At 44.9% G+C, this 23754-nt stretch overlaps 6 protein-coding genes and 1 non-coding gene across 7 annotated transcripts; 4 read left to right on the plus strand and 3 right to left on the minus strand.

Annotated features, from left to right (window-relative positions):
• Positions 1–450: 450 nt before the first annotated feature.
• On the plus strand, positions 451–922 carry LY79DRAFT_558639 (uncharacterized protein; the record flags this gene model as incomplete). The annotated part of the gene is made up of 2 exons (XM_060558199.1): positions 451–707; positions 837–922. A coding segment is annotated over one exon (178 nt), but the record flags the coding sequence as incomplete, so codon positions are not given.
• A 2331-nt stretch (positions 923–3253) lies between these two features.
• On the plus strand, positions 3254–4661 carry LY79DRAFT_518906 (uncharacterized protein; the record flags this gene model as incomplete). The annotated part of the gene is made up of 5 exons (XM_060555077.1): positions 3254–3400; positions 3455–3559; positions 3623–4005; positions 4058–4122; positions 4183–4661. 5 exons carry the CDS (start codon positions 3254–3256, stop codon positions 4659–4661), a joined length of 1179 nt encoding a protein of 392 aa, XP_060412490.1.
• Positions 4662–4758: 97 nt separating this feature from the next.
• On the minus strand, positions 4759–7023 carry LY79DRAFT_558650 (GMC oxidoreductase). The gene has a single exon (XM_060558200.1). The coding sequence runs from the start codon at positions 6760–6762 to the stop codon at positions 4792–4794; it is 1971 nt and encodes a 656-aa protein (XP_060412491.1). The 5' UTR covers positions 6763–7023; the 3' UTR covers positions 4759–4791.
• A 1854-nt stretch (positions 7024–8877) lies between these two features.
• Positions 8878–8965, plus strand: LY79DRAFT_t175. Its single transcript has one exon. It is a non-coding gene; the product is annotated as a tRNA-Gly (tRNA).
• Positions 8966–16737: 7772 nt separating this feature from the next.
• Positions 16738–19216, minus strand: LY79DRAFT_581079 (glycosyl hydrolase family 3 N terminal domain-containing protein; the record flags this gene model as incomplete). The annotated part of the gene is made up of 4 exons (XM_060560170.1): positions 16738–17450; positions 17504–18235; positions 18294–19016; positions 19099–19216. The coding sequence occupies 4 exons, from the start codon at positions 19214–19216 to the stop codon at positions 16738–16740; spliced, it is 2286 nt and encodes a 761-aa protein (XP_060412492.1).
• Positions 19217–19411: 195 nt separating this feature from the next.
• On the minus strand, positions 19412–19827 carry LY79DRAFT_268835 (uncharacterized protein). Its single transcript, XM_060551999.1, has one exon. It carries the CDS (start codon positions 19779–19781, stop codon positions 19527–19529), a length of 255 nt encoding a protein of 84 aa, XP_060412493.1. The 5' UTR covers positions 19782–19827; the 3' UTR covers positions 19412–19526.
• A 2177-nt stretch (positions 19828–22004) lies between these two features.
• On the plus strand, positions 22005–23645 carry LY79DRAFT_518844 (kinase activator; the record flags this gene model as incomplete). The annotated part of the gene is made up of 2 exons (XM_060555073.1): positions 22005–22565; positions 22635–23645. 2 exons carry the CDS (start codon positions 22005–22007, stop codon positions 23643–23645), a joined length of 1572 nt encoding a protein of 523 aa, XP_060412494.1.
• Positions 23646–23754: the final 109 nt, after the last annotated feature.

Below are 23754 nucleotides of genomic sequence, written 5' to 3' on the forward strand. Positions count from 1 at the left end.
AACATACCGATTGGGCTCTTTGGGGGCCCAACGTCCAATAGACTCTCTTTCTCGAACCGAGTCTGAAACAGCTTTCCTCAATTATCACCGAATACGGATTTTCTTTCTGGCCACTACGGAGTACAGGACTCTGTTCTTCGAATTGCTACCCTTCCCGTCATTTGATGAGCAGCATGTCTCTACGGGTATACGTCTCTGTATGATGATTGCTTTGATCGTTGGAATGGCCACTCCGGATCTGACTGGAAGCACGGAGTCGCAAACTGTCGTCATCTCGATCGTATTTCTACTCTTCGTGTTTGCTTCTTTCCACAAGCAGTGCTGGTATGTGCCCGATGGGCTCTTGATCTGGATGTGAAAGCCTGGTTAGTCAAAATGGGAGAACGACCATTTTGGATCTCCACTGCCAAAGCTTTGACTATGAGTATCAGAGTGCACTGTGCAGGCCGTCATGATGTGCTTTCAGTCGCACAACATCGCCAATGTGATTTTTCGGCAATCCTTCCCTACTTTTCTTAAAAAAAAACGCATGTCCCAGTCATTGACGGTTTTTCATTTCTTTCTGCGGGAAAAAAAAAACCACATTCCTAAACGCAGTCCGCATCCTCATAGCTCGAGTACCACTTGAAACTATACTTTTATATCTTCATACCAGACTCCAGTGGGTAAGCAAAATCTCCGCCGAATATCGGAATCACCCAATCTCGCTATCCGAAGTCAGCCTGTTCGACTTTTTAAAACTTTCGCGATGCCCTCACGGCACCGCGCAGCCATGCAGGATTTCATCGGGACCGGATTATTAGATAGTCCGGTACCACCGGTCTCACCTCACCTACCTGGTCCACCACGAAGATACGTATATGTATATGTACGGGTCCAGGCAGTCTCACACATAGAAATTCAAGCCGTTTTCCTATGACTTTTCCCACCCGAAAAAGTGCATCGTGGCAAAAACAATAGTGATTTACATAGAAAAGTAAGATCATGTAGATTTACACATAGAGAAAAGGCAGCTCTATTAATCTATACTCTCGTCTGCTATCTCCTTTATGTTGGCGAGGGATATAATCGAGGGGCAAGTGTTACTGAGTTTGATAACTTGCGACGTTGGTTGGGGATTCGGCTAGACTTTTGTCACCCCACTGTAAATGCACAAAACAGTCAGAAATGAATCATATACCAAGCAACGCATCAATTTACTCACAGCACCAGCGGGTAGGGAAACACAAGCAAAGGGTCCCTTCTGCATACTTGAATGTTGACTTCCTGCTGGTAGCACACGTATGGTCTCTTTCATATCTGAGACAAAGAACGCTCCTCCAGAAAAGATTGATGTGCTACGTAGTAGGAGTGGTTAGGGAGCCCCACTCCGGGAAGGTTCCGCGGATCAAGGATGCTGTCCTATCATATATCACTTCGTGACAGCATACGGTAGTCAGGTTCAAGTTGCATAAGTATATGATCACGTCTAATGACAGCTACCGAGGGAAAAAGGGCGCCCATTTTGATGAGCCCATTCCTTGGCGCCTCCTGCCAAGCACATAACCATCACCGAACCCACTGTTCGTATTCAAGACTGCGTTTTTATCAAATTCTGTTTACTTATTCACGAGGTCTCAAGGGCTATCACAGTGTACTCAGACCGAGCAAGCCGCGCCGGTGCACTGACACCGAAAAGACGCCGAAGTGGATAGACGAGTCCACACTTAATACCCATGACGGTCTAGCAAGCGAATGGGCCATTGCTTATTCATTGTGAACGACAGCTTAGCTAAGGTTCTCGCAGGTAAGGCCACTCTATAATGGATTCAGGCGGCTTGAAAGGAGTTGCTTCGTTAAATTCCACGTATAGTTAGTAGGTTGGCCATTTGACGTGCTAGAGGTATTAGAAAGGTAATGTGGCTTCTGGGGATGGAATAGCCCCTGGCACGCCTAGTTTATGCTTCAGGACATGCAAGGTGGCAAGGGAATATAAAATACCCCTATGATGTTGCGCCCCAAAGCTAACATAATCAGGATAGCAGTACATCTTCTATCCCTTTCTATTTCCACGTCTAATTCGATGCCTTTTACCTCGGCACAGAAGGTCTGCCAGTCACTTCCTTAAACTATGTAATATTTAGGGCCTGTAAATACTGTTATCAAATAGTAAGAGTAATAAGAGTAATAGAGGTAGCAGGGAGATTAATAGCCATAGTAATAGTGATGGTAATGGTGATAGTGATAAGTGATAGAGGGAAAAGTCACTGACAGCTGTGCATTACATACCTGACAGGGGCATTTTAAGGGGCATTTTACTTTGGCCAGATACCATAGTACATTAGGTGCGAAAACTAGACTAACATTGTACGATGGCTTTCAGCATTTCGTATGGCAACACAGTTCGACCCTTGTAGGATCACCTACCAGGACCTTAGCAACCAATGTTGGGGCCACCCGTATGAAGCCACTGCCTTGCGGCCAACATGAGAAGATTCCGCACTTACGGGATGCACCCCTCGTCAGTGGAAATGGACTGAAACCTTGACGGTCTTGGAAGACACGGCAATTGTCTTTTGTAATGATAAAGACCCAGGGTTGTAGATGCCGAACCCGCAAGTTCCTTTCTGAGCTTTGCTGATCATTTCCATGTCTCAGACGGAATGCTACCCGCCCCGCACGGCCACCGCGGATGCGCAGCAAGGTTGCTATAGCCCCTTAACTTCCGGACGAGCCCCCGTGGCCAGTGATAGAATCTTCACCGGAGTTGATCTCCGAAAGAGGATTGGTCCCGACTTAAGGATCTTCCCTGACGTGTCAAAAACCCCGCGGGAAAAAAAAAACATGGTGCCTGCGGGCTATGTCCGGATATACCACAAGACGCAGCAACCAATCCCGTTTCGGCAAATGGCTCCGGCGATTCCAAGAAGAAAAACGTCGATTGAAGAACCCATTTTTTTTCTCGTCATGGTAATTTAAGACGGCTTTCCAAATGCATGGTTACGCACTATCAATCGGGCTGGGGCTTCGGGCCAGGGTCTGAAGACGAAAAATGAGGCAAAGCAGATTTATCTTCCCCTGTCCCAAGTGCCCGGTGCCCTATAGGTAAAGTTCTTGCTGTTCTACTGCGTCTACCGATTGACGGATATAAAGAATCACTGGACCTGGATCTAGCCTTCTTTAGGCCTTCATAGCCCTGCGTTTCTTTCGAGTGGGATGGGAGGGTTTCTGCGTCTCAAGAACACCCGTCTCCGGATACACAACCATCGTCGCCATGACCGAGAATCGCGGGCCCGAGCTACTGGCGGTTAATGTCGTCTTCGTTTCAGCGGCCATCTTGGCCACAGCGCTTCGATGTTTTGTCCGAGCTGGCCTGGTTAGGGCTTTTGGAGTTGACGACTGGCTCATGGTACTGGCTATGGTAAGCAACTGAACGGCCCATATTGAAGGACAAGCTTGATCTGACTCTGACAAGGCTTTCTTTGCTTGTTATTCCGCATTCTCTATATCCGGGGTTACCTATGGCACTGGGAGACACCACAAGGACATCAACAAGGAGGACATCCCCAAAGCACTCGAAGTAAGTAACGAGACATAAAATTCAGACATACACTTGAGCTTTCACTGATTTGGGACTCCGTAGCGTTGGTGGTGGTGTTATCTCTTCTACTGTATGAGCATGGTCATCTCGAAAATGTCTATTGCATATTTCCTGATGAGAATCACGACGCAAAAAGTCCACAAATGGATAGTCTACGTCGCCATGCTCCTCACCGTCATTTCTGGCATCATCTTTTTCTTCGTGACCCTCTTCCAGTGCCAGCCAGTGTCTTTCTTCTGGAACAAGGACCAGGCCGGCAGCTGTATCAACGTCGATATCGTCATTGGCCTGGCGTACGCGTACAGTGCGTCCAGCGTCCTATCCGACTTTACTTTCGCCATCCTACCGGCCTTTATCGTCTGGAACTTGCAAGTGCCGACGCGGACAAAGTTTGCCCTGATCCCCCTGCTGATGATGGGTTGCGTGTAAGTTTTCGTATGCTCGATGACTTACCCCAACGGTGCTAATCGTCATCAGTGCAAGCTCAGCTGTCGTTGTCCGGTTTGGATACTTGATGCGCATCAAAGATCCCGACTTTCTCTGTAAGCCACACCTCAAACCATCAGGCACATGATTCAAGTCGAGTTCTTACTGTTTTACAGGGGCCACCCTCGATGTCGCCATTTGGTCTTCCATTGAACAAGGGCTCGCGATCACTGCTGGAAGTTTGGCAACCCTGCGGCCCCTGTTAAAGGTCATCGGGTATAAGCTGGGCTGGTCTACGAAGTCGTACCCGATCCGTGTCACCGAAGATATTCCCAGACGACCCTCCGCTTTTGCCGCCATGAACGACGACGACATTAGATCCCCTACTGCGACCCACAAAGACGTCTACGACATGTCCTACTTTCCTTGCACATGTTGTGGGACTCCCGCCTGCCAAAAGAAACAACAAAGCCAAAGTTCTCGTAGAAGGAGGAAGAGCATGGCTTTTTCAATGAAAACAACGAACAAGACCAAAAAGATCAGCAATAGCAGCGAGGAGGATCTCAACACGAGAAGATCGACACGGGATGGCTGGAATGACAACGAGCAAGTGGTACCGAAAAGCTTTGTAACTCCCGATGAACACAACAAGTGATGGATGGGGAGGGACCATAATGGGTTTAATCTTGGGCTAGAACTCGATTTCGGTCTCAATGTATTACGGACAGCTGCCAGCCACCGTTCCAACATATTAATTATAATTTTTTATTCGTAAATCTACACGCTTAGGCATCACAACCATCCTTTTCTCCGGGGCTATTGACAATCTGGCTTAATATCACATCTGCAGCCTTTTCACCCACGATATATGTCGACACGGCAGTGAAGGTACCAGGAATCCGGGGATAGACGGAAGCATCGACGACTCTCAGCCCTGACACGCCACGCACCCTAAAACTCGAATCCAACACCGCCATCTGGTCGTTGTCGGCGCCAATGGGACAGGTAGACGACGCGTGGTGGCCCCAGGCAGTGTCCTTGATGTACTGCTTCACGGCGGCGTCGCCCCTGACGCCGGCACCGGGCAACACCTCCCTGATGGGCACCGGCTGACGGGCGAAGGCATCACGGGTGAGCTCGACGGCCTCGGCCATGGCTTGCAGGTCGGCGTTGTAGTCGCCAGTGCCTGCGTCGAAGTAGTTGTAGACGATGTCGGGGACGTCCAAGGGGTCAGACGAGCGGAGCGTCACGGAGCCCGCCGTGTTGCGGGGGTGCGACTTCAGAATCGCCCAGCTGAACCAGTCGTGGTCGATGGTCGCGTTGACGCTGTAGTTGGGCCAGTATCCTCGGAAGTTGACCGGGCCCCCGAAAGCGAATACGTCCCACTCGTTCCTCTCGGTGACGGTGCTCTTGTACAACATGGCCGACGCAAAGCCCGACGACTCGTAGGTCCCCCGGTCGCCGAGGAGGGGGGGGTTTCGCCATCGCTCCAGGCAAGGGTCGCGCTGGCCGTAAAACCCAAACGTGCACCCGTCGAGAGCGCTGAAATTGGCCGGCGTGCGGCCTTGGACAGTGATCTCGTAGTGATCCTGCAGATTCGCGCCCACGCCCGGCAGGTCCTTGACGACGGGGATGCCGAAGCGGCGCAGCTCGGCGGCCGGGCCGATGCCGCTCAGCTTCAGCAGCTGGGGGGAGTTGTACGCGCCACCGGCGACGATGACCTCGCGGGATGCGGTGGCGGTGCCGCGGATGCCGGAGCCAGCGTTGCGCGAGCGGGGGCTCGCGCGGTAGAGGTACCTGCCGTCGAGGAACTCGACGCCCGTGGCCTTGGGCGGGGACGACTTGTCAAAGAGAACTTTGGTGACGTGGCAGTTCATGCGGACGTCGAGGGGATACCGCTTGCTGCCGTTGGGGTTCTTGGCGTTGCGGACGGCGACGATGAACTCCCGCGAGCCGACGCGGTGGGCGTCATTGGTCGCGATGGGTAACTGGTGGTATGACGGCTGCGTGTCGCGGTCTGCGGTCGGGCTGTTGACGTCGCCGGCGAGGAGGTTGGCTACGTTGAAGACCAGGTTTGTCTGGTTCCCGAGAGCGAAGGCGCCCCCGGTCACCAAGCTGAAGAGCTGAGGGTCTAGGAGGGCGATGTTCAGCGGTGCCGTCTCGGTGCTCAGCCAGCCGTTGTAGCCGTGACCTCCGGCTAGGGGCAGCAACAAATATCGGTTGTTCTCCATGCGAATAAAGTAGTTGCGCATATTGTCAGCCGACCACGACTTGTCTCCTGTGAGGCGGGCGATGTAATCAAAGTCGGAACGATGGGGGTACACCGCGACCAGCGCGTTGTGGGCAGTACACCCTCCGAGAGTCGCGGCACGCGGATACAGCGTACCCTTCATCTTGGAGCCCGGGGGCGGCTGGAGGCCGGTGTACTCGCCGCCGCCCGGAGTCTCGTAAGTAGTCTTGTAGTCTCGGGCTTGCCTCGCTTCGTCGGCGTAGTGCCGAACGAAAAAGTCCCAGGCCATTGCGTCATCTTCGGTCGACTTTGCCTGGTAGGCAGGAACGGTGTAGTTATCGTTGGCGCCCTGGTCATCGCCGGCTTCGATGAGGAGGGTTTTGCGGCCGGCAAGGGCGAGGCGGGCGGCTAAAACGCCGCCTCCGGCGCCGGAGCCGACGACTACAAACTCGTACCCGGTGAGGTCGACGGCTGCAACGAGTGACACCGATGTGGCCAATAGGCCCAGCACTCGTGTGGATCTCATGGCATTGGCTGATGCTTTCTTGTTGTTCGACCCAGCGAGTGTCTAGTCATAAATAAAATTCTCTAATTCAATCTTACCAAAAGTCACAAGTAGTTGTTAAGTCTAGTAGACCTAGGAAGCGGGTATCGACTTGTTATGCTCATGGAGGAGGAACAAAGCCCCAGATCTTATAAGCAACGATTGACGATACAGGTGTAAGTAGTGACGGTCTCAGGTAATCTTCAGCAACTCGGCATGACTCTAGGTTTCTCTTTCACTGACGTACACTATGTGGCATTGTTTCTTTACTCATGATCGGCATACGCCGAGCGTATCTCCTGATGTAGCCCCGGCTCAATTTCGGTGGCTTCTGGGTCACGGGCTTGCTGGCTCGGCCCGCCAAGACACTTACTGACACTTCCTGAGTCTGATCAAGTTTTTGGAGATCCGTTAGTTCCTAACAAATGGCTCCATAGCACCGCCATAGCTAGTTCTAGTGTTTGTAAGATTCAACAGTTCCGGAGTTTACTATAGAGCAACCCAGCATAGCACTGAGCTATCAATTCAAGAGCTTCCACTTTCACTGTCAAGGGCAAAGGGCATTTGCAGTATCCCCTTGATCTTATGGGTCTGACCGTACTGCTGATATAAAAGCACCATTCCTCGTGGTTTACAAGGCATTGAATTGAGAGAAAGTTCGTGACTTCCGATCTGTACGAATATTGAGAAGCATAGATTATCGAGCACATCCTTGTCGCCCAAGCGCTCCATGCTTACATACCTGAAGTTCATCGGCGTTTGTAGTTCACTAGACTGGATGGAACAGTTCCTAGCCGTACAGAGCTTATCGTATCATTCCTTGTCAACAATCCAACTGTAGAGCCGTGGGTAGGCCTATACGAGCCTCAGGCTTGTGCAGTTGCAATAACGATCGACGCAGAAGAGCTGTGCTCAGCAATACGTCCAGACTAGCTTCGCCTTAGTGCCCGTCTTAGACGACGCAAGGCTAGGCGTTAGCGGCAGGCGTTGTTTTTCTCTCAAGGCACGGAACTTGGAGGGCTCCAACGGGAGTCGGAGCTCGTTACTGAAGCATTTCACATAGTAGTCGGGAGGCCAGGCTCTCATGACAAGAGTCCGGCAAATAACATGACGTTAATGAAACATGGGAGCGTGTCGTTCGAAAGTAAATGGTCGATTGGGCTAGTTCTTGTCACTCATTGGCATAGCAACATCAGAGTGAGAAGGCTATTCAGATTCCCAATCTGCCGAGAAAGACAAAAAAAGGTTTTGCAGCCGTCCTCTGGCATTCGATGCTGGGTAGCACCGAAAAGTCAACGGTCACGATGCAACTATTGACCGCACTAAACCCTGCAGTCACGATAACCAAGATGCTTTAATACACGTCTTACGGTTAACGTCCGAGCTGACTATGCTAAGATAATCAACAAGAGTTCCAGGAATAACCACCGGAAGTCACCTGCAAGCAGTTCTCGTACCATAAACGTCCCCTCGTATCCATCTACAAATTCGCGCATCCGCCAACGTTGCCGCTCCAGGCCAGCTTGGGATTCGCACCCGCCTTTCGGCTTCCGGATTACCGGCGTTGCCAGTCGAACTAAACAGCCCAGCCTGGAGCGTCGGCAAGTATATCAAGGACCGCCTGCCTCCGTTCATTTCATACTTCGCCTGGCGGAAGAAAAGACCGGCGAGGGATGTGGTTGCCGAAAGATGGCTGACCGGATCAGAGGAAAAAGCTCAGAGAAGTGATTTCGACGCTTATGCACCAGAACATTGTCGGTCAGCGTCTTTCTCGGCTTTGGCTTGAGGCCGTTATGGTCCGCACTTGGGTTGGCAGTCTGTAGCAACAACCATCAGCACCTTGGATTCATAAATGGACCGCGACAAGTTTGATGGCTCGTTGAGCCCGTCCGAAAACGAGGTGCTGTCTGTTGTCCCACTTCGAAAACCCCTGCTCAATTCCATTCTGCCCCATCGTGAAGCGGAAACTCCAGTCTGAACAACTCCACTCGCCCCAGCGACGGAAGCGAGGACGGCGTCAGCCCTAAACCCACCAACATAATCATCCCCAGACCTATTCTGCAATAACGATCTGGCGGTTCACATCGTCATCCACCTGCATCTGTAGTGTAGGGGTTATCATCCCAGCCTTCCATTCCTCAGTGAACGATAGCTGGGGACTCGAGTTCGAGTCTCGACAGATGCATACTTGCACACATATTTTTGCTATTTTTGGGGGGGAGCCATAGCGCGAATCTCTTTTACTAAATGCAAGGTGTTTACTCCTTCTCGAGAGTAGCCGCCGCTTGTTACGTGCACTCCCTTATCATCGGTTGTTTCCTTGCCTTTGTCATGTAATGGTCTGCTTTATTGAAACTGACAATAGTCCTTGTTCCAAGCCGAGCCCTGCCACTACGCTTTTGTGACCTGTCTCCAGTTGGTATTAAATCGATTCGTATTTGTCAGAGACATACATTCCAACCGGGCATTACCATTAAATTTCATTAAGTCAAAGCACCCACATATAAAACACCCCCACATATGGAACACCTTTTCCTACTAAAAACAGCTAAAACTAGCTATCTATATCTAAATAACTACAAGACTTATTACTTTACTTATTTCTCTATTAAATCTATTAAAAATTACTTACTTAGGAAATATTAAAGCTATTTAAACTTTTTAATTAAAAGCTTTAAAATATTAGTATAAAGTCTTATAATATAAATATTATAGTTAAAAATATAGCTAATAAAAAGAAAGTATAAGTAAGTAAAAGTAGTATAAAATTATAAAATAAATTATTATTTAAAAATAAAAAAAGCTTTATTTTTTAAATATTTTATTTACTTAAATATACTATATAAAAACTTTTTACTAAGAAGTTTTTATAAGGGGTTAGTACTACCTTCTAACAGGTGTATAGCAACTTAATATAATTAATCTAGACTAAGGAGGGAAGGTTATTTACAGTAGTGTATATATTATATACATAAGGTTAAATAGGGGTACTAACTAAGCGCTAACTAAGTGCGTCTGCCTTGCTAGCTTATACGTTGTAGTAGGTAAAGCCTTACTACACTTACTATAGCTTTAGCCTATAATATATGCCCTCTCTCTACTAGTAGTTAGAAAAATAAGGTACCTAGGCCCTACTAGCCCTCTGTTATATATAACTATAGAAACTTAGCCCTAGTTATTACCTAGCGTAGACTACCTAATGTTTTTTCTCTTTTTTTTTTTTCTTTAGGCCTCTTCTTTAGTATTATAAGTATCCTTTTTTACTATTATATATTACTATTATAAAGTAATTATTTTATTAATATAGTCTTTATTAATTAAAGATAATTAAAATTAGAAGATACTAGTAAGTTACCTTTATAAGTGTATATATATATATATATATAGACCTACTATTAATCTATTACTAACTTATTATATTATAGCCTTTTACTCTTAGCTAAAGCCTTTTACCTAAAGGCAAAAAGTAGCTTATGCCTAAGACCTTATTACTACTATTAACCCTAAGTATACCCCTGTTGTACTATTCTATAAGTTAACTTATACTTATATTATAGTAGATATATAGCTAATATTAAAAATAGTTCTCTTCTCTTATACTACTTATAGTAAAAAAGGTCTACCTCTTAGTAGGCGCTATCTAGTGTCCTTTTTACTAGTTATATACTAACTACTTAGTAAAAGACCCTATAGTATTTTACTATACTAAGAATATAGTGTCTAGTAGTACCTACTATACTCTTTATATATTAGGTAACTAACTTTACCTAAAGGGTATAAGTCCTCTATTTCTTATATTTATAGCTCCTTTTATATACTAATCCCTTTAGATACCTATTACCTTTATAGGCCTTTATAAGGCTATAGACACTACTACTACTACTATTACTAATAGCCTTATAAAGGACTTTGCCCTTTAGGGTATCTATACTACTACTACTAAGGCCTAGTTAGTCTTAGTGTACACTAAGTAGTAGGCTACCTATATAGCTTAAAAAGTACTAAGAGTATACACTTGCATAAGTAAGCTAAATCTAAGGTATAGCCTAATGCGCCTATAGTATAGCCTATAGTTACTTTTTTTTCTTTACACTAGCTACTGCTACTACTACTACTACTACTACTACTAATATAGCTATCTTCTTGTCTAGTAGGCCTAGCCTAGGTAGTTTTATAACTACCTAGGCTAAGTAGCTTATTATAGCCTAAGAGAGTATTACTAGCTTTTAGCTACTATAAGTACTATTATTTTATTATTTTATAAATATAACACTAATTAGTTACTTACTTATATAGTTTATTAACTTTATTTATACCTAAGGCACTTATCCTATGTTCTCTAATCTAGGAGACTACTAGTAAAGTAGTCTTCTTTATGCCCTTAAAGCGCCTTAGTATTATTCTACTTTACTACTATTATAGCCTCTCTAGGGGTCTAATTTTACTTATTAGCTATAGCTAAATAAAGAATTATTTATCTTATATTTTCTTTGTCTTTTTTATATATAGTTATACTTTTATTATATTTATTAATTAGCCTATATTTATTCTTATAGTTATCTAGGCTATAGTGTCTTTTATTAACTTAATAGGCTCCTAAGTAGGCTTTATATAGCCCTTTTAGTGTACTAACGCCTATTACTTTTTATTTTATATTTCTTATACTACTTAGTGCCTAGGATTTTAGCTACTTACTATTCTTTTTTTTATCCTTAATAATTAGTAAGGTTATATATTAGTAATATACTACCTTAGTAAAAGGTTATCTACTATATAGTATAGTAAGTTAATATAGAAGTAGTTATAGATATTACTTAGTATATTTAACTTTACTACTAAGGAGGTAATAACCTTAGTAACTTAATACTTATAGTATAGCTAGTTAAGTTTCTAATTTAGCTAAGAAGAGTAATAGTTTTATATAGATAACTATACCTTATTACTAACGTAAAAGCGCCTTACTATACCCCTCTGTTTATTTACTAATTCTTATATAACTTCTTAAGCTACTATAGTAGTAGCCTAGGCTATAGTAGTTATATTAACTATTTACTATACTAATTATTATATAGCTTCTTTATATAAATCTATTACCTTAGGTATATCTTCTTTAATTATAATAAGGTTAATATAATACCTATACTCTAAGAAGAAAAGGCTTATATTAGTAGCTATAGTAGTATAATTATTAATTAATAGTTATATTACTAGTAGCTACTATACCTAATCTTTCTAGAGGTAGCTTATGTAGGCGTAGAGTATTACTTAGACTTCCTAGTTAAACCTCTTAGTAGCGCTATTACTCTAGGGGTAGTAGAAGGTACTAAGTTATTATATTATCTTAGTAAGTATATAAAAGTAGCACTAAAAGTAGCTTATTTAGTTACTTTCCTAGTTGCTTACTATACTCTTAGGTATACTATAAAAATAAAAGTAGTAATTTAAGAAGCACTTTATATAACTTTCTGCCTCTATAGTTACTATAGCCTTAAGGGTTACTAATTTACTTAGTTAGTTAATAATAACCTATATATATTTAGCCTAGTCTAGTCTTAATATTAAGAGGTTAGTAATAAAGTCTATTAATAGGTTACTTTAGAGGCACTTTAGTACACTAAGTAGTTATAAAAGGCCTTTTTTACTTTTTACTATACTTTACTACTACTATATATATTATAGTTATAAATAAAGTAGTACACTACTTATACTTACTTTAGCTAATAAAACTAATACAATAGTATCTTTAGTATACTATTACGCCTAGGGTAGCTAGTTATAGTTAAGTTATAGCTTTATTAGATTAACTAGGTATATAGGCTATTATTAGGGATTTAGGGTCTTAGCTACTTAGCACTTATAGCCTCCTTCTCTAGGTAATTAGGACTTATTATTAAGTGTGTAGTCTATAACCTAAACATATAGCTATAGGGTAAAAGGAAGCTTATAGGTGCTACTAGAGATAGCTTAGTAAACCCCTTAAAATAGGGTATTACTGTCCTATATAGAGTCCTATAGTTACTATAGGTTATTATTATTAAATATAGTTATATATAGTATAAGTAGTATACTTATACTATATACTATAGGTATTATAGTATTAAGGATTATTTAAATAATTTACTTTACTTCTATTTGTTGTCTTAACCCTTAAGGTGTCTTGTTTATACTACAAGAGTATATCTAAGACTACTGCTTTTTTCCCTAGTTAGTATATTATTTTAAAGTTATACTTTAATAGGACTTTTACCTACTAGCTTTAATATTCTATTAGTTTTTACTTCTTTATAAAGTATTCTAGGGACTTATAGTCTATAACTACTATAAATATACTTTTAGTACTCTTAAGCTTTACTCTTATATATATAAGTAGTTAATAATAGTAAGTATCTCTTTATTATAGATTAAGTAGTTATACTTAGTAAAAGTAAGCTTATATAAGTAAAAGGTAATAGGTTAGTACTAACTAGTGCTGTCTTTCTATATTAGTATACTACTAGTAGTATAACTAAAGTAGTTAGTCTTTATAAACGTTAGTGCTTATAAATTAAAGTTATATAGTAGTAGGGTATATTAGAAGTACTTCTTAATATTATAGAACACCTTTTATAATCTTTGTTTTAGTAAAAGGTTATATTTTCTTAGTTAGCTTTATAAGGAGGCTACTATTATAGAGTAATTATTAATAAATATCTAGTAATAGTTAGTAAACCTTAGGAAACTTTAGACTCCTTTAACTAATTTAGGCGCTAACTATTTACTTATAGTATATACTTTATCCTTGTCTATAGATATACCTTAGCCTACTTTAAGTATAAACCTAATATACTTAACCTTTTTAACACTAAATTTACTCTTAGCTATATCTAGGCTAAGCCTTTATATATATAACTTAGTAAAATATTATACACCTTCTTCTTATAGTCCTCTTAGTACTACTTAAGTAAATAAGGATATTATTAAGGTATATAGTAATATAGTTATTAAAGAATTTATATAAAGTGTTATTAATAAAGTACTACTAGCTTATAGGTATATTAGTTAACCTAAAGAGGTAAATAAGCTATTTAAAAGCCTATAATATATATAGAATATAGTCTTATACTTTCTTCTTTTACTATTTTATCTTATAGAATACTACTATAATATTTACCTTAGTATACTACTTTACTCTTTACTTATTAGAGGTCTTAGTAATTAAGGAGTAAGTAGTAGTTTTCTTTATAATAGTATTTAGTGTATAGTAGTTATAGTAAAAGCATAGGCTACTACTAGGTTTATATATAAATAGTACTAGTACACCTATAGCTAAGCTACTAGCGTATATAAATCTTTATTAAGGAGGTCTTCTAGTGTTCTCTTAAGTATAAGTAGCTTCTTATATAATATACTATAAAGTAGTCCCTAAGGTAATATAGTATTAGGTTTAAGGTTAATATAATAGTCTTAGCCTAGTTAGTACTAGGAACTATTATTAAGGTGCTTAGGTTAAATAGGTTACTATATTTATTATAAACCTATTATAGTAAGGCTATAATTACTATAGCCTATTAGGCTACCTTGTCTACCTTTAGTATTAGTGCCTTTTATATATTAGCTAGGCTAATAGCTATTACTTATAGAAAGGCCTAGTTATCTTATTAAGAGGAGAGTAGTACTTTTATTATATATACTCTTATAGGCAGCTTATTAATAAAGTATAGTAAAGAGGAGTATACTTACTATATATACTACTTAATTTCTTAAACCTTAGCTAACTCTTTTTAGCCTACTAGTTATAATATAAGGTTAGTGTAGCTATAGTAGATAGTATATTTAGCTATATTAAATATAACTTTATTATCTTTATCTAGGGCTTCCTAAGAAGATATCTTAGCCTAGGTTAAGTATAATATATATATAATATACTAGTAATACCTACTTAGCTTTAATTTAAATACTACTATCCTTTAGTTATTATAGGCTAAGTGTTATCTATAAATCCCTTTAAGAAGTCTTATATTATAAGATATATAGTAAGTACTTTAGTATATAAAGTAGCTACTTACTATTATATAAGTATTATAGCTAGTATTAGTAAAGGCTTAAACATAAGAACCTTTATTAATATAGGTATCTAGTAGTACTAATAGTCTAATTATTTTTTACTATATAAAAACTTCTTTTAACCTTTATATTCTTTACTTATTAGCTCTAGGGCCTAATTTTATCTTAAGTTACTTTTTTCTAAGTCTTTACTATTAATATCCTTCTTTTATTATTATTAATAAAAGCTTTTAATATATATAAGGGCTACTACTTTAGCTATATATACTACTAGTTATATAGTAGTATATTACTTAGTAATATATCTTTTCTTTTAGTAGTAAAGTATACCTAGGTGTCTTTATATATATTACTATACCTTATTAGTTTTACTATTATTTTTATAAAGTAACTTTTATTACTTTATTTATAAATAGCCTTTACTATTATAGTGTTACTATTAGTATCCTTATATAAAGGTAAGCACTACTTTTAAAAAGGTATAAAGGTCTTTAACCTTCTAGGATACTTTAGTAATCTACTTAACTTACTTATTATAGTTATCTAAGAGAAAACACTTACTAATATAGTATAAATATAGTAAAAGTATATTTATAAGGAGTATAATATATATATTATAGTCCTAAGACTACCTACTAGCCTTTACTAGTGTCCTTTTAAACTTAGATAAAAAATAAAAAGGTTTTATTATCCTTATATAGATAAAGACTAGTGTACTAGCTATATACTACTTTATTAAGGTTACTATAGTATACTCTAGGTACTATAAGAATTATTTAAGGTTATAGTTATATTATTTACTACTTTACTAGTAGAATATAAAGATAGTATATTATAGCCTAATCTCTAGGTATATATTAATAAAGTACTATACTTTATAATTATTTATAAAGAAGGTATAATTAAGCTTTATTTTATTATATATCTAGTGTAACTATAGGGAAAGTTATAGTATAGGCCTAAGAACTTCTTAGGCAAAGGTAGTAGCTTCTAGGTCTATGCTTAGGAGCTAGCCTCCTACGTAGGTACAGCAAGTGCCTACGTAAATTTAGTAGGTGTTTACATAGGCCTAGCGCCTATAGGTATAGGTTTAGTGTACTCTTGTGTAGTTACTACACTTTTCTCTGCTAGCGTTATAGTACTTTATTTAATAGCTATTATATTAGCTTAAAGGCTTAAGATAATGTTATATATTTTAAGTAAGGCCTTGTATATAAAAGCTACCTCCTTTTATGCTAGTATAGGCATATTACTTAGCTTACTTATTTAGTTAGTTAGTAAGTCTAGATATATAAGGGGTTAGTACTACCTTTTAATAAGTATATAGTAACTTAATATAATTAATCTAGACTAAGGAGAAAAGGTTATTTATAGTAGTGTGCATATTATATATATAAGGTTAAATAGGGGTACTAACTAAGCGCTAACCAAGTGCGTCTGCCTTGCTAGCTTATATATTATAGTAGGCAAAGCCTTACTACACTTACTATAGCTTTAGCCTATAATAGTTTTTAGTACTAAAACTTAATATTACTAGTATATTAGTAATAAACTATTAACTATTTAAGAAGGCTAAAATAAGAGAATATAAAAAGCCTAAATACTATATAAGCTTTTAGTATACTAAGTTTAGTTTATAAAGAATAAAGTTATCTAGATTCTTAAAAAGTTAAGATTTATAAGTAAAATACTAGTAAACCTTAACAGTTAAGTACTTAGCCTTATTACTAAGAATCTACTAATTAAATATACTTAAAACTTTTTTTATAGTTTTTTATCTATATTATATACCTTATAGTAAAGTTATAGACTTTTTTAACTATTATTAGTGTAGATCTTAATAGCTAGTTTTGGCTGTTTTTGGTGGGAAAAGTGTTCCAGATGTAGGGGTGTTTTATATGTGGGTGCTTTGACTTAAATCGTAAACGTGCCATTAAGTCTCAAGTCCCGACTGCTCGCCCCCACAAAGACGTCGTACTCCCCCTCCGCCAGGCGCCACTGCTGCGCGACGACGTCCCACACACTCAGGTCCCGCCTTGTCAGCCGGAACTCAACTGTCGCGCTCCCGCCCGCCTCGATGTACACCCTCTCGAAGCCTCTCAGCTGTCTCGCCGGGGTCCCCTCGACGGGGATGCCGACGTACAGCTGCGCGACCTCGTGGCCCGCCAGGCCACCCGTGTTCTTCACCTGCGCTGAGACGACGTAGACATCCTCCCACAGCGCCGGGTGCCCGCCCTGCACGATCGCCACGGAGGGGTCGGGGACCCCAGCCACTGGCTTGCCCACGGGCGACGCCGAGAGCGAAGCGTACTCGAACGTCGTGTAGGACAGACCGAAGCCAAACTCGTACCGCGGCGCAATGCCGTCGCGGTCGAAGGCGCGGTAGTCGACGAATAGGCCCTCAGAGAAGTCATCCTGTGGGAACGGGCTCGGGTCGACGCTTGAGTTGCCGAGGGCGCCAAAGTCGGACTCAGCGTGCGCGACGGTGTAGGGGAGTCTACCGCTGGGGTTGACGTCGCCGTAGAGGATGTCGGTGAGAGAGTGGCCAGACTCCTGTCCGGGAAGCCCGGCAAAGAGGATCGCAGTCACGTTGGGGTGGTCGGCCCAGGCGTCGACTACTCGCGTCCCTGGATGATGTTAGTTGACTCTTCGCAATGGTCACGGGCTGGGGGGTAAATACCAGCAGAGTGCAGCACAACGATGGTGTTGGGGCAGCTAGCGGCGACATTGTTGACCAAGTTGTCACTGAATTGGTCCGAGAGACTGCTGCGGTCGTACCCCTCCGCAGACCATGCGTTGATGAACACCAGGCAAGCCTCGGAGTTGACGTAGACGGGCTGCGGATTCTCCGAGTAGAAATCCCATTTGACCACGCCGCCGTCTGCGATAACACGCTCTTGGATGGCCTGGAAGGGGCTGATCACGTACGGCGGGGTCGTGGTCCCAGAACCACCTCCAGAAATGAGCGTACCGTTGAGCACGTTCCCTAGCACGGTTCCAAAGCTAGGGCCGTAGCTGGGATCGGCCCACGGCGTACCGGGAACTGTGGCGTCGTACCCGAAAACGCTGAGGAACTTGGGGCTCTTGAGCGGCAGTGTGCCGTTAACGTTCTTGACAAGCACGGTTCCAGCAGCCCCGATCTCGCGAATGATAGCCTTGTGCCCGTTCTGCACGTCGACGGGTGCGTGCTTCTGGAGGTTGGAGTAGGCGCCCACGGCGGGATAATCTTCGCCATCCTGGCCGACGTAGTACCACGCGGCCAGGATGCGGGTGGTCATGTCCTCGATCCGCTCGCGGGTGACGCTGCCGTTGTTGACGGCCTCGACAAGAGAGGAACCCCAAGAGGCCGTGTTGGGCATGACGAGGTCGAGGCCGGCGTTTGCAGACGCAACGCCGGAATGTTGAGCGTACCCTGTGTCGTGATTAATACCTTGGGCATTAAGAGCGTGGAAGGTAGAGCAATAACTTACAGTCACTAACCACGAAACCTTCGAAGCCAAGCTCTGTCTTTAGGACTCCGTTGAGCAGCTTCGAGTTCTGACAACCATACGAGTTGTTCGCTCTGTTATAACTGCACATGATCGCGGAAGCACCATTGTGGATAGCGTCCATGAAGGGGAAGACATATAGCTCATGAAGAGACCTATCATCAACATTGGAAGAGACGGCCTCGCCCGCCGCGTCGGGGTTGCGGCGGTATTCCTGCTCGTTGAGCAGCCAATGTTTTGCACAGGCGATGGTGCCAGCATCCTGCATACCCTTGGTGATGCCGCCAACGCCAACAGATGCAAGGTAGGGGTCGTTGGAGAGCCCTTCCCAATTGCGCCCGCCACGGGCGATGCGTCCCAGGGGACCGCCGACGGGGCCGAGGCCGACGTTGATGCCCTTGCCGCGGAACTCGGCGCCGAGAGCCAACCCGTAGGCATGAGAGAGGTTGCGATCCCACGTGGCGCCGAGGTGTATGCCCGAGGGGAAGGCGGAGACGAACTCCTGGGCGCGGACGCCGTCAGGCCCATCTTGGAGGCACATAGGCTTGACGCCGAGGCGGGGCACGGAACCGGTGTTGCCTGTGCAGAGACCTGGCCAGCCGTGGGTGAAGTTGGCCAGCTCCTCAACTGTCATCTGGGCGGCGAGTGATTTTGCGCGTTGATAGGCCGAGGCCCACGCGTCGTTGGAGGTTCCATTGCCGACAGCTGCAGGCGTGTTAGTCTACGTCCATGAGTATTATGACTGACAGAGGCCAAAAGGGAGCGAAATACGGAGAGAGAAACTGACGTGACGGATACACCGGAGGGCTCTGTCCATAATAGGGGTCGGCCTCTTTGGCCTGAGCGGCGCAAAGCGTGAGACCCGCAAGGGCCGCAGCCAGCGTGGAGATCAACGTCTTGACCATCTTTTCCGGGCTCGAAGAAGAGAATGAGCATGCGTACTTTCCCTCCTCAGTAGAGGGCCAGGAAACGGCCATTTAAACATTTTGCCACCCTTGACCCCTCAGATACCTCGGAAACAGATACTTCGACAGCCGAGGGACCATCTCGAACACAGCCGCATAACGGCGCACCCAATTCACGCCATTCTCTGTTTTGGTGTTCCCATGACCACGAACACGACAGCGGCCCACCGCCGGAACCCGTCATCCACTGCGAAAGGGCAATAAAATGAGATCATTGAGGGCGCAACGCCGGCCACTTGGGTAAAGCTAGTCAGTTGTAGGCTACGGGGAACCCATGCAGTACGTCGCATCCCAACGGTGCGGGGGACCATGCTGGCGGTTTTTCGGCGGTACTATCGCGGGGAAATCGTGGGGAAACAAAGTCGAACAGGGATGGTTGAGTGTTTGGTCGGGAATTGATCGCACGTCGACTAGCAGAAACGACGTGGATGTGGTCCGGTATGTGGGAGGGTGCGGGGAAATTTGCAATATTGGGCCGGGATAGAGTCCTGCGTTGGGTTGTCATGCCCGAAGACGGGAGAAGTGTTCGGCAATAAGGTTGATGGTTCTTGGCCGAGGTTGGTTTGTCAGTTATGATTCGTTGTTTTGTTTGCTCGCCATCATTGGCAAGAATCAGGGTGACATTCGGGGTGGCTCACCGGTTCCTTGCCATAGACGGTCTAGGTCATACGAGTCGATTGTTTTGGACGGAAGTTGAGGTGATCGATAGCCGACGACTCAGCAACAGTTTCATCAGATCTTGGTCGTATTAGCCATGACGGGTACTATATCAGGAACAGCGTCCTTTGGTTGATACGCAACAAGACTCATGTTACGCCACTGAAGGCTTTCATCTCGAGCTACAGCTTGTCATCATTGCGCCGTATCGTTTGAGCGACTCTTTCCCAGGCAGAATCATAGTGGAAAGGTACCGTTTTCTGTCGAGTCCGGAGATGCTGCGAACATTGAACATGCCTTCTGACATGCTTCATCGTCTTGGCGTCGCATCGAAAGAGGAAATGGCATTCTAGGTGGTCGTCGTCTACTTTGCGGTTCTGTCGATGTCGCCCAGAGCCACTTGTGGAGTTGGAATCGGCAGGTCCGGAGTAGTGTGTGCTTATTTCGACAACGCCCTTCTATTGGGTAGCCAACCATCACGTGCCCCTGCGGAGGCTCTGTTGCTGGGAGCAGGCGAACGTCTGACGACCTATAGAGACATGTTCAAGAATCAAGCTCCTTGTTTGCTGTAGGCTAATTGGCAGTCTATCAGAGCAAGAGGATCCCTTGCAAGACAGCATTGGTGGTCACCGGGCTGTCTTATGGCAAATGCCGGAAGCTTGTTCTAGCCTGAAGGTCAAGCATATGTGGCCCAGTAAAGGCGTTCGCAATGTCGAATCATCGTAGTAAAATTACTGGTTTGTCACATGGAGAAGCCACAGGTAGCAATCCGACTATGGTTGACGTGCAGCATCAACACTACTTGCAATGCTTTCCCGACCACACTCTCGGCCTATGTAGCAGCTCAGCGAGGCAATATCCCTGACGACAAGATCCGCGGACTTCGAGCTGCCTCCTGCCTCGGGTCAAAAGCGTCCCAGTCAGGGAGGCTAAGGAGCAGCCGGATATGGAGATAACAATGGGTGGAACCTTGTTTGTGGCTGGTCAGACAAGGCATGTTTGGTGGCTGCCAGAGGTTATCATGCATCGGCTAGATCCATCATTCGTGACTCCATGTGCCAGGGATTGTAGGGTATTACGAAGCTCGAAGCTCCTGGCTGCTGACGACGTAAGGCTAGGCTTCGTCGGTTCACGGAACCGGAGTCGGCGCGTAGTGCATGTCAGACGGTGTCTGGTTTCATCGCATGTTGAATAAAGGAATGTTTCAGTTGATTGATCGCCCCGGCGGGTCCAGCCCCATTCTCTGGCGGTTCCAGTGCAGAACATGTTGATGGTGGGGATGAACTTATCCTAAACTGATCCAGAACTGTTTGAGACAGCGACGTCAGTTGTCTAGGTGTGCGATGTATGCGTGATGGAGGGGGGAAAGGCAGAGAGAGAAAAGTTGTAAGATAGGTGTGTGTATGTAAGGTGATGATGCCATCGGGAAGGAGAGCTTCTGGTCGATGAGGTACGATTAGGTAATTACTCTGTACGTTACAAGGCGATCCCTCTTGACCGCACAGGTACACAACCATCAACCATGTACAGTGCATACATATCCGTACTGCTACTAGAGAAATGACACAAGCTACGGGGGAGCTCCCAGGGCTGTGGACCCACCCATGTCGCGTCATCCAATCAAACATCACAAAACCTCGCTTGTCCAGGGGAAGGTCTCCACCTGGCCCTGCGTGACATAAGGTTGCACTGCTGCGAACGGCCAGAGCAGGGCAGAGCAGAGATTCACTCACTGGGCAGGCTGCTATCGCCCTGAGCCGATAAGGATAACACATCTGACCGAGTGAGCAAGCAAATGAGCTCCAACCTTATCGCGACATCATCTACCTACCTACACTACGCCACACTATCCAGGTACCTTACCTACACCATCACCCCGTCCATCCCATTACTCACCACCTCGTCTCTTCCTTCTTCCTCAACTGCAACTATCGCTTCATCTTCTCTTCTCATCCAACACCTCCATTCCATTTCGTCTGTTCCTAGTATCGCACCTAGTCTGTTTCCCCTTCCCTTTCAAATATGCATCGCTTCAATTCTTGACCTTTGCCTGTCGTGAACCACTTTCAGCATGGCTAATTCCCCATCGCACCGGAGCCCAGCCTCGTCCACCTCGGCCGGCCGAGACTCCGGCTCCCTTTCACATTCCAGAGACCGCCGTGATGTCCCATCCGCCACATCCGCCGACGCCCTCGTCGACCCTGTGCCGGTTGAGACATTGGTGGAACACCTGCTCGCCGCCAAACGCTCCTTATCGTCCATAACCGCCGTCCTTCGCGCCAACGAGATAGCCACCGATGCCCGCCAAGCCCATGAGGAGGCTGTCGTCCTCTACGCCGAGACTCGGTTCCTGCAGCGCGCCATATCGGATCAGCTGGCCCTGCTGATCAAAGTCCGTCGTGGCCTTAAGAGGACCTACGATGCCGGCAAGCGCGACTTCAAAAACTTGGTCAAGACCATGGATGCCACCAACGAGAAGCTCCAGGACACCATGGCCATGCTCAAGAACACCACGGTTGAGCCCGTCTTCCGCCCACCTGGCGAGGGTCGACGCAACCTGATGGACTTTGTGGACGAGAAGAGCGTTCACGTCATGGTCGAGGCTCTGAAGCAGAGCCTTGGCGAGCTGCAGGTATGCATTCCTCGTGTTGTTACTACCCCTATCCGTGCTCGCAATCCAGCTGACACCGCAACTCCAAAGTCCATCCAGACATCCTTCGACGGCGATCTTCTGCGATTTGACGACGACCTTCGGCTTCTCAAAAAGACCATCGCAGTGTCACCACTGCCTCGCGCACCTTCCGACCCTTCTGCCTACGACCCCATCCCCGAGTACCTCGCCTCCCTTGTTGATCACTCACACAGTATGGCACAACTCTTGACGTCCTTGACGAAGCACTTTGACCTTTGCGTCACGGCCGTACGCACGACGGAAGGTGGCGCCGCCCTCGCCCGTCGAAGAGCCGCCGAGGCAACGCAATCGCAAGGCGGCGATAGTGTGTCAATATCCGGTGTGATTGCAGACCAAGAGTCACACATGCCTGATCTTGATCCAATAACTTCACAGGACCGCGCAGACATGCTGGAGATTGTCGTCAGCGATGCCTCCGAGGTTGACAGCGTTATGCAGGAACTCAATGAGCGACTGCAGGCCATGGAGGAAGAGTTTGCCGCCATGACGCAGCAGACGGAACAGGTCAAGGCGGCATTCCTCGGGACGCTAGACTCATTTACTGCCCTGGAAGATATGGGCAGTCGCATGGCCAGCTACATCGCTAGCGAGGCGGAATTCCTGCAGCGGTGGGAGGACGAGCGCTACACCATCTACAACAAGCTCGGGGAGATGGACGACCTCCGAGACTTTTACGAAAAGTACTCAAACGCCTACGACAACCTGATCCTCGAGGTCGAGCGGCGCCGCATGGTGGAGGATAAAATCTCCACCATTTGGAAGAAGGCCAAGGACAGCGTCGACAAATTGATAGAGAACGACCGGCGGGAGCGTGAGGGCTTCCGCCAAGACATTGGCGAATACATTCCGACAGACCTGTGGCCCGGCATGGATGGCGGAATGAAGCGGTGGGAGCTTGTCTCAGTCGATGACGGCGCCGCCGAAGACGATGCGAGCGGCGGCCAGAGAAGCACACCGGCTCTCGACAGGAGCGTTGTGGACGCTGCCAGGGATAGATTGGACCGGAGCCAGCAGCCGTAGCGGCGTTATACCTGGTTATGCTTTGTAGCTCGGTCATTACGATCAGAAAGCTAGGGGTTTGTTGATTTTGTTTTTGGGGGATTCATCTATTGGAGTTCAAGGACTGAGC

This window comes from Colletotrichum navitas (assembly GCF_030913465.1).
Source record: "Colletotrichum navitas strain CBS 125086 chromosome Unknown LY79scaffold_44, whole genome shotgun sequence".
Lineage (NCBI taxonomy): Eukaryota > Fungi > Ascomycota > Sordariomycetes > Glomerellales > Glomerellaceae > Colletotrichum > Colletotrichum navitas.

Excerpts from the sequence above, each read along its gene's own strand:
- LY79DRAFT_268835 (XM_060551999.1), bottom strand. The coding sequence starts at position 19,781 with ATGACAACCCAACGCAGGACTCTATCCCGGCCCAATATTGCAAATTTC.
- LY79DRAFT_558650 (XM_060558200.1), bottom strand. The coding sequence starts at position 6,762 with ATGAGATCCACACGAGTGCTGGGCCTATTGGCCACATCGGTGTCACTC.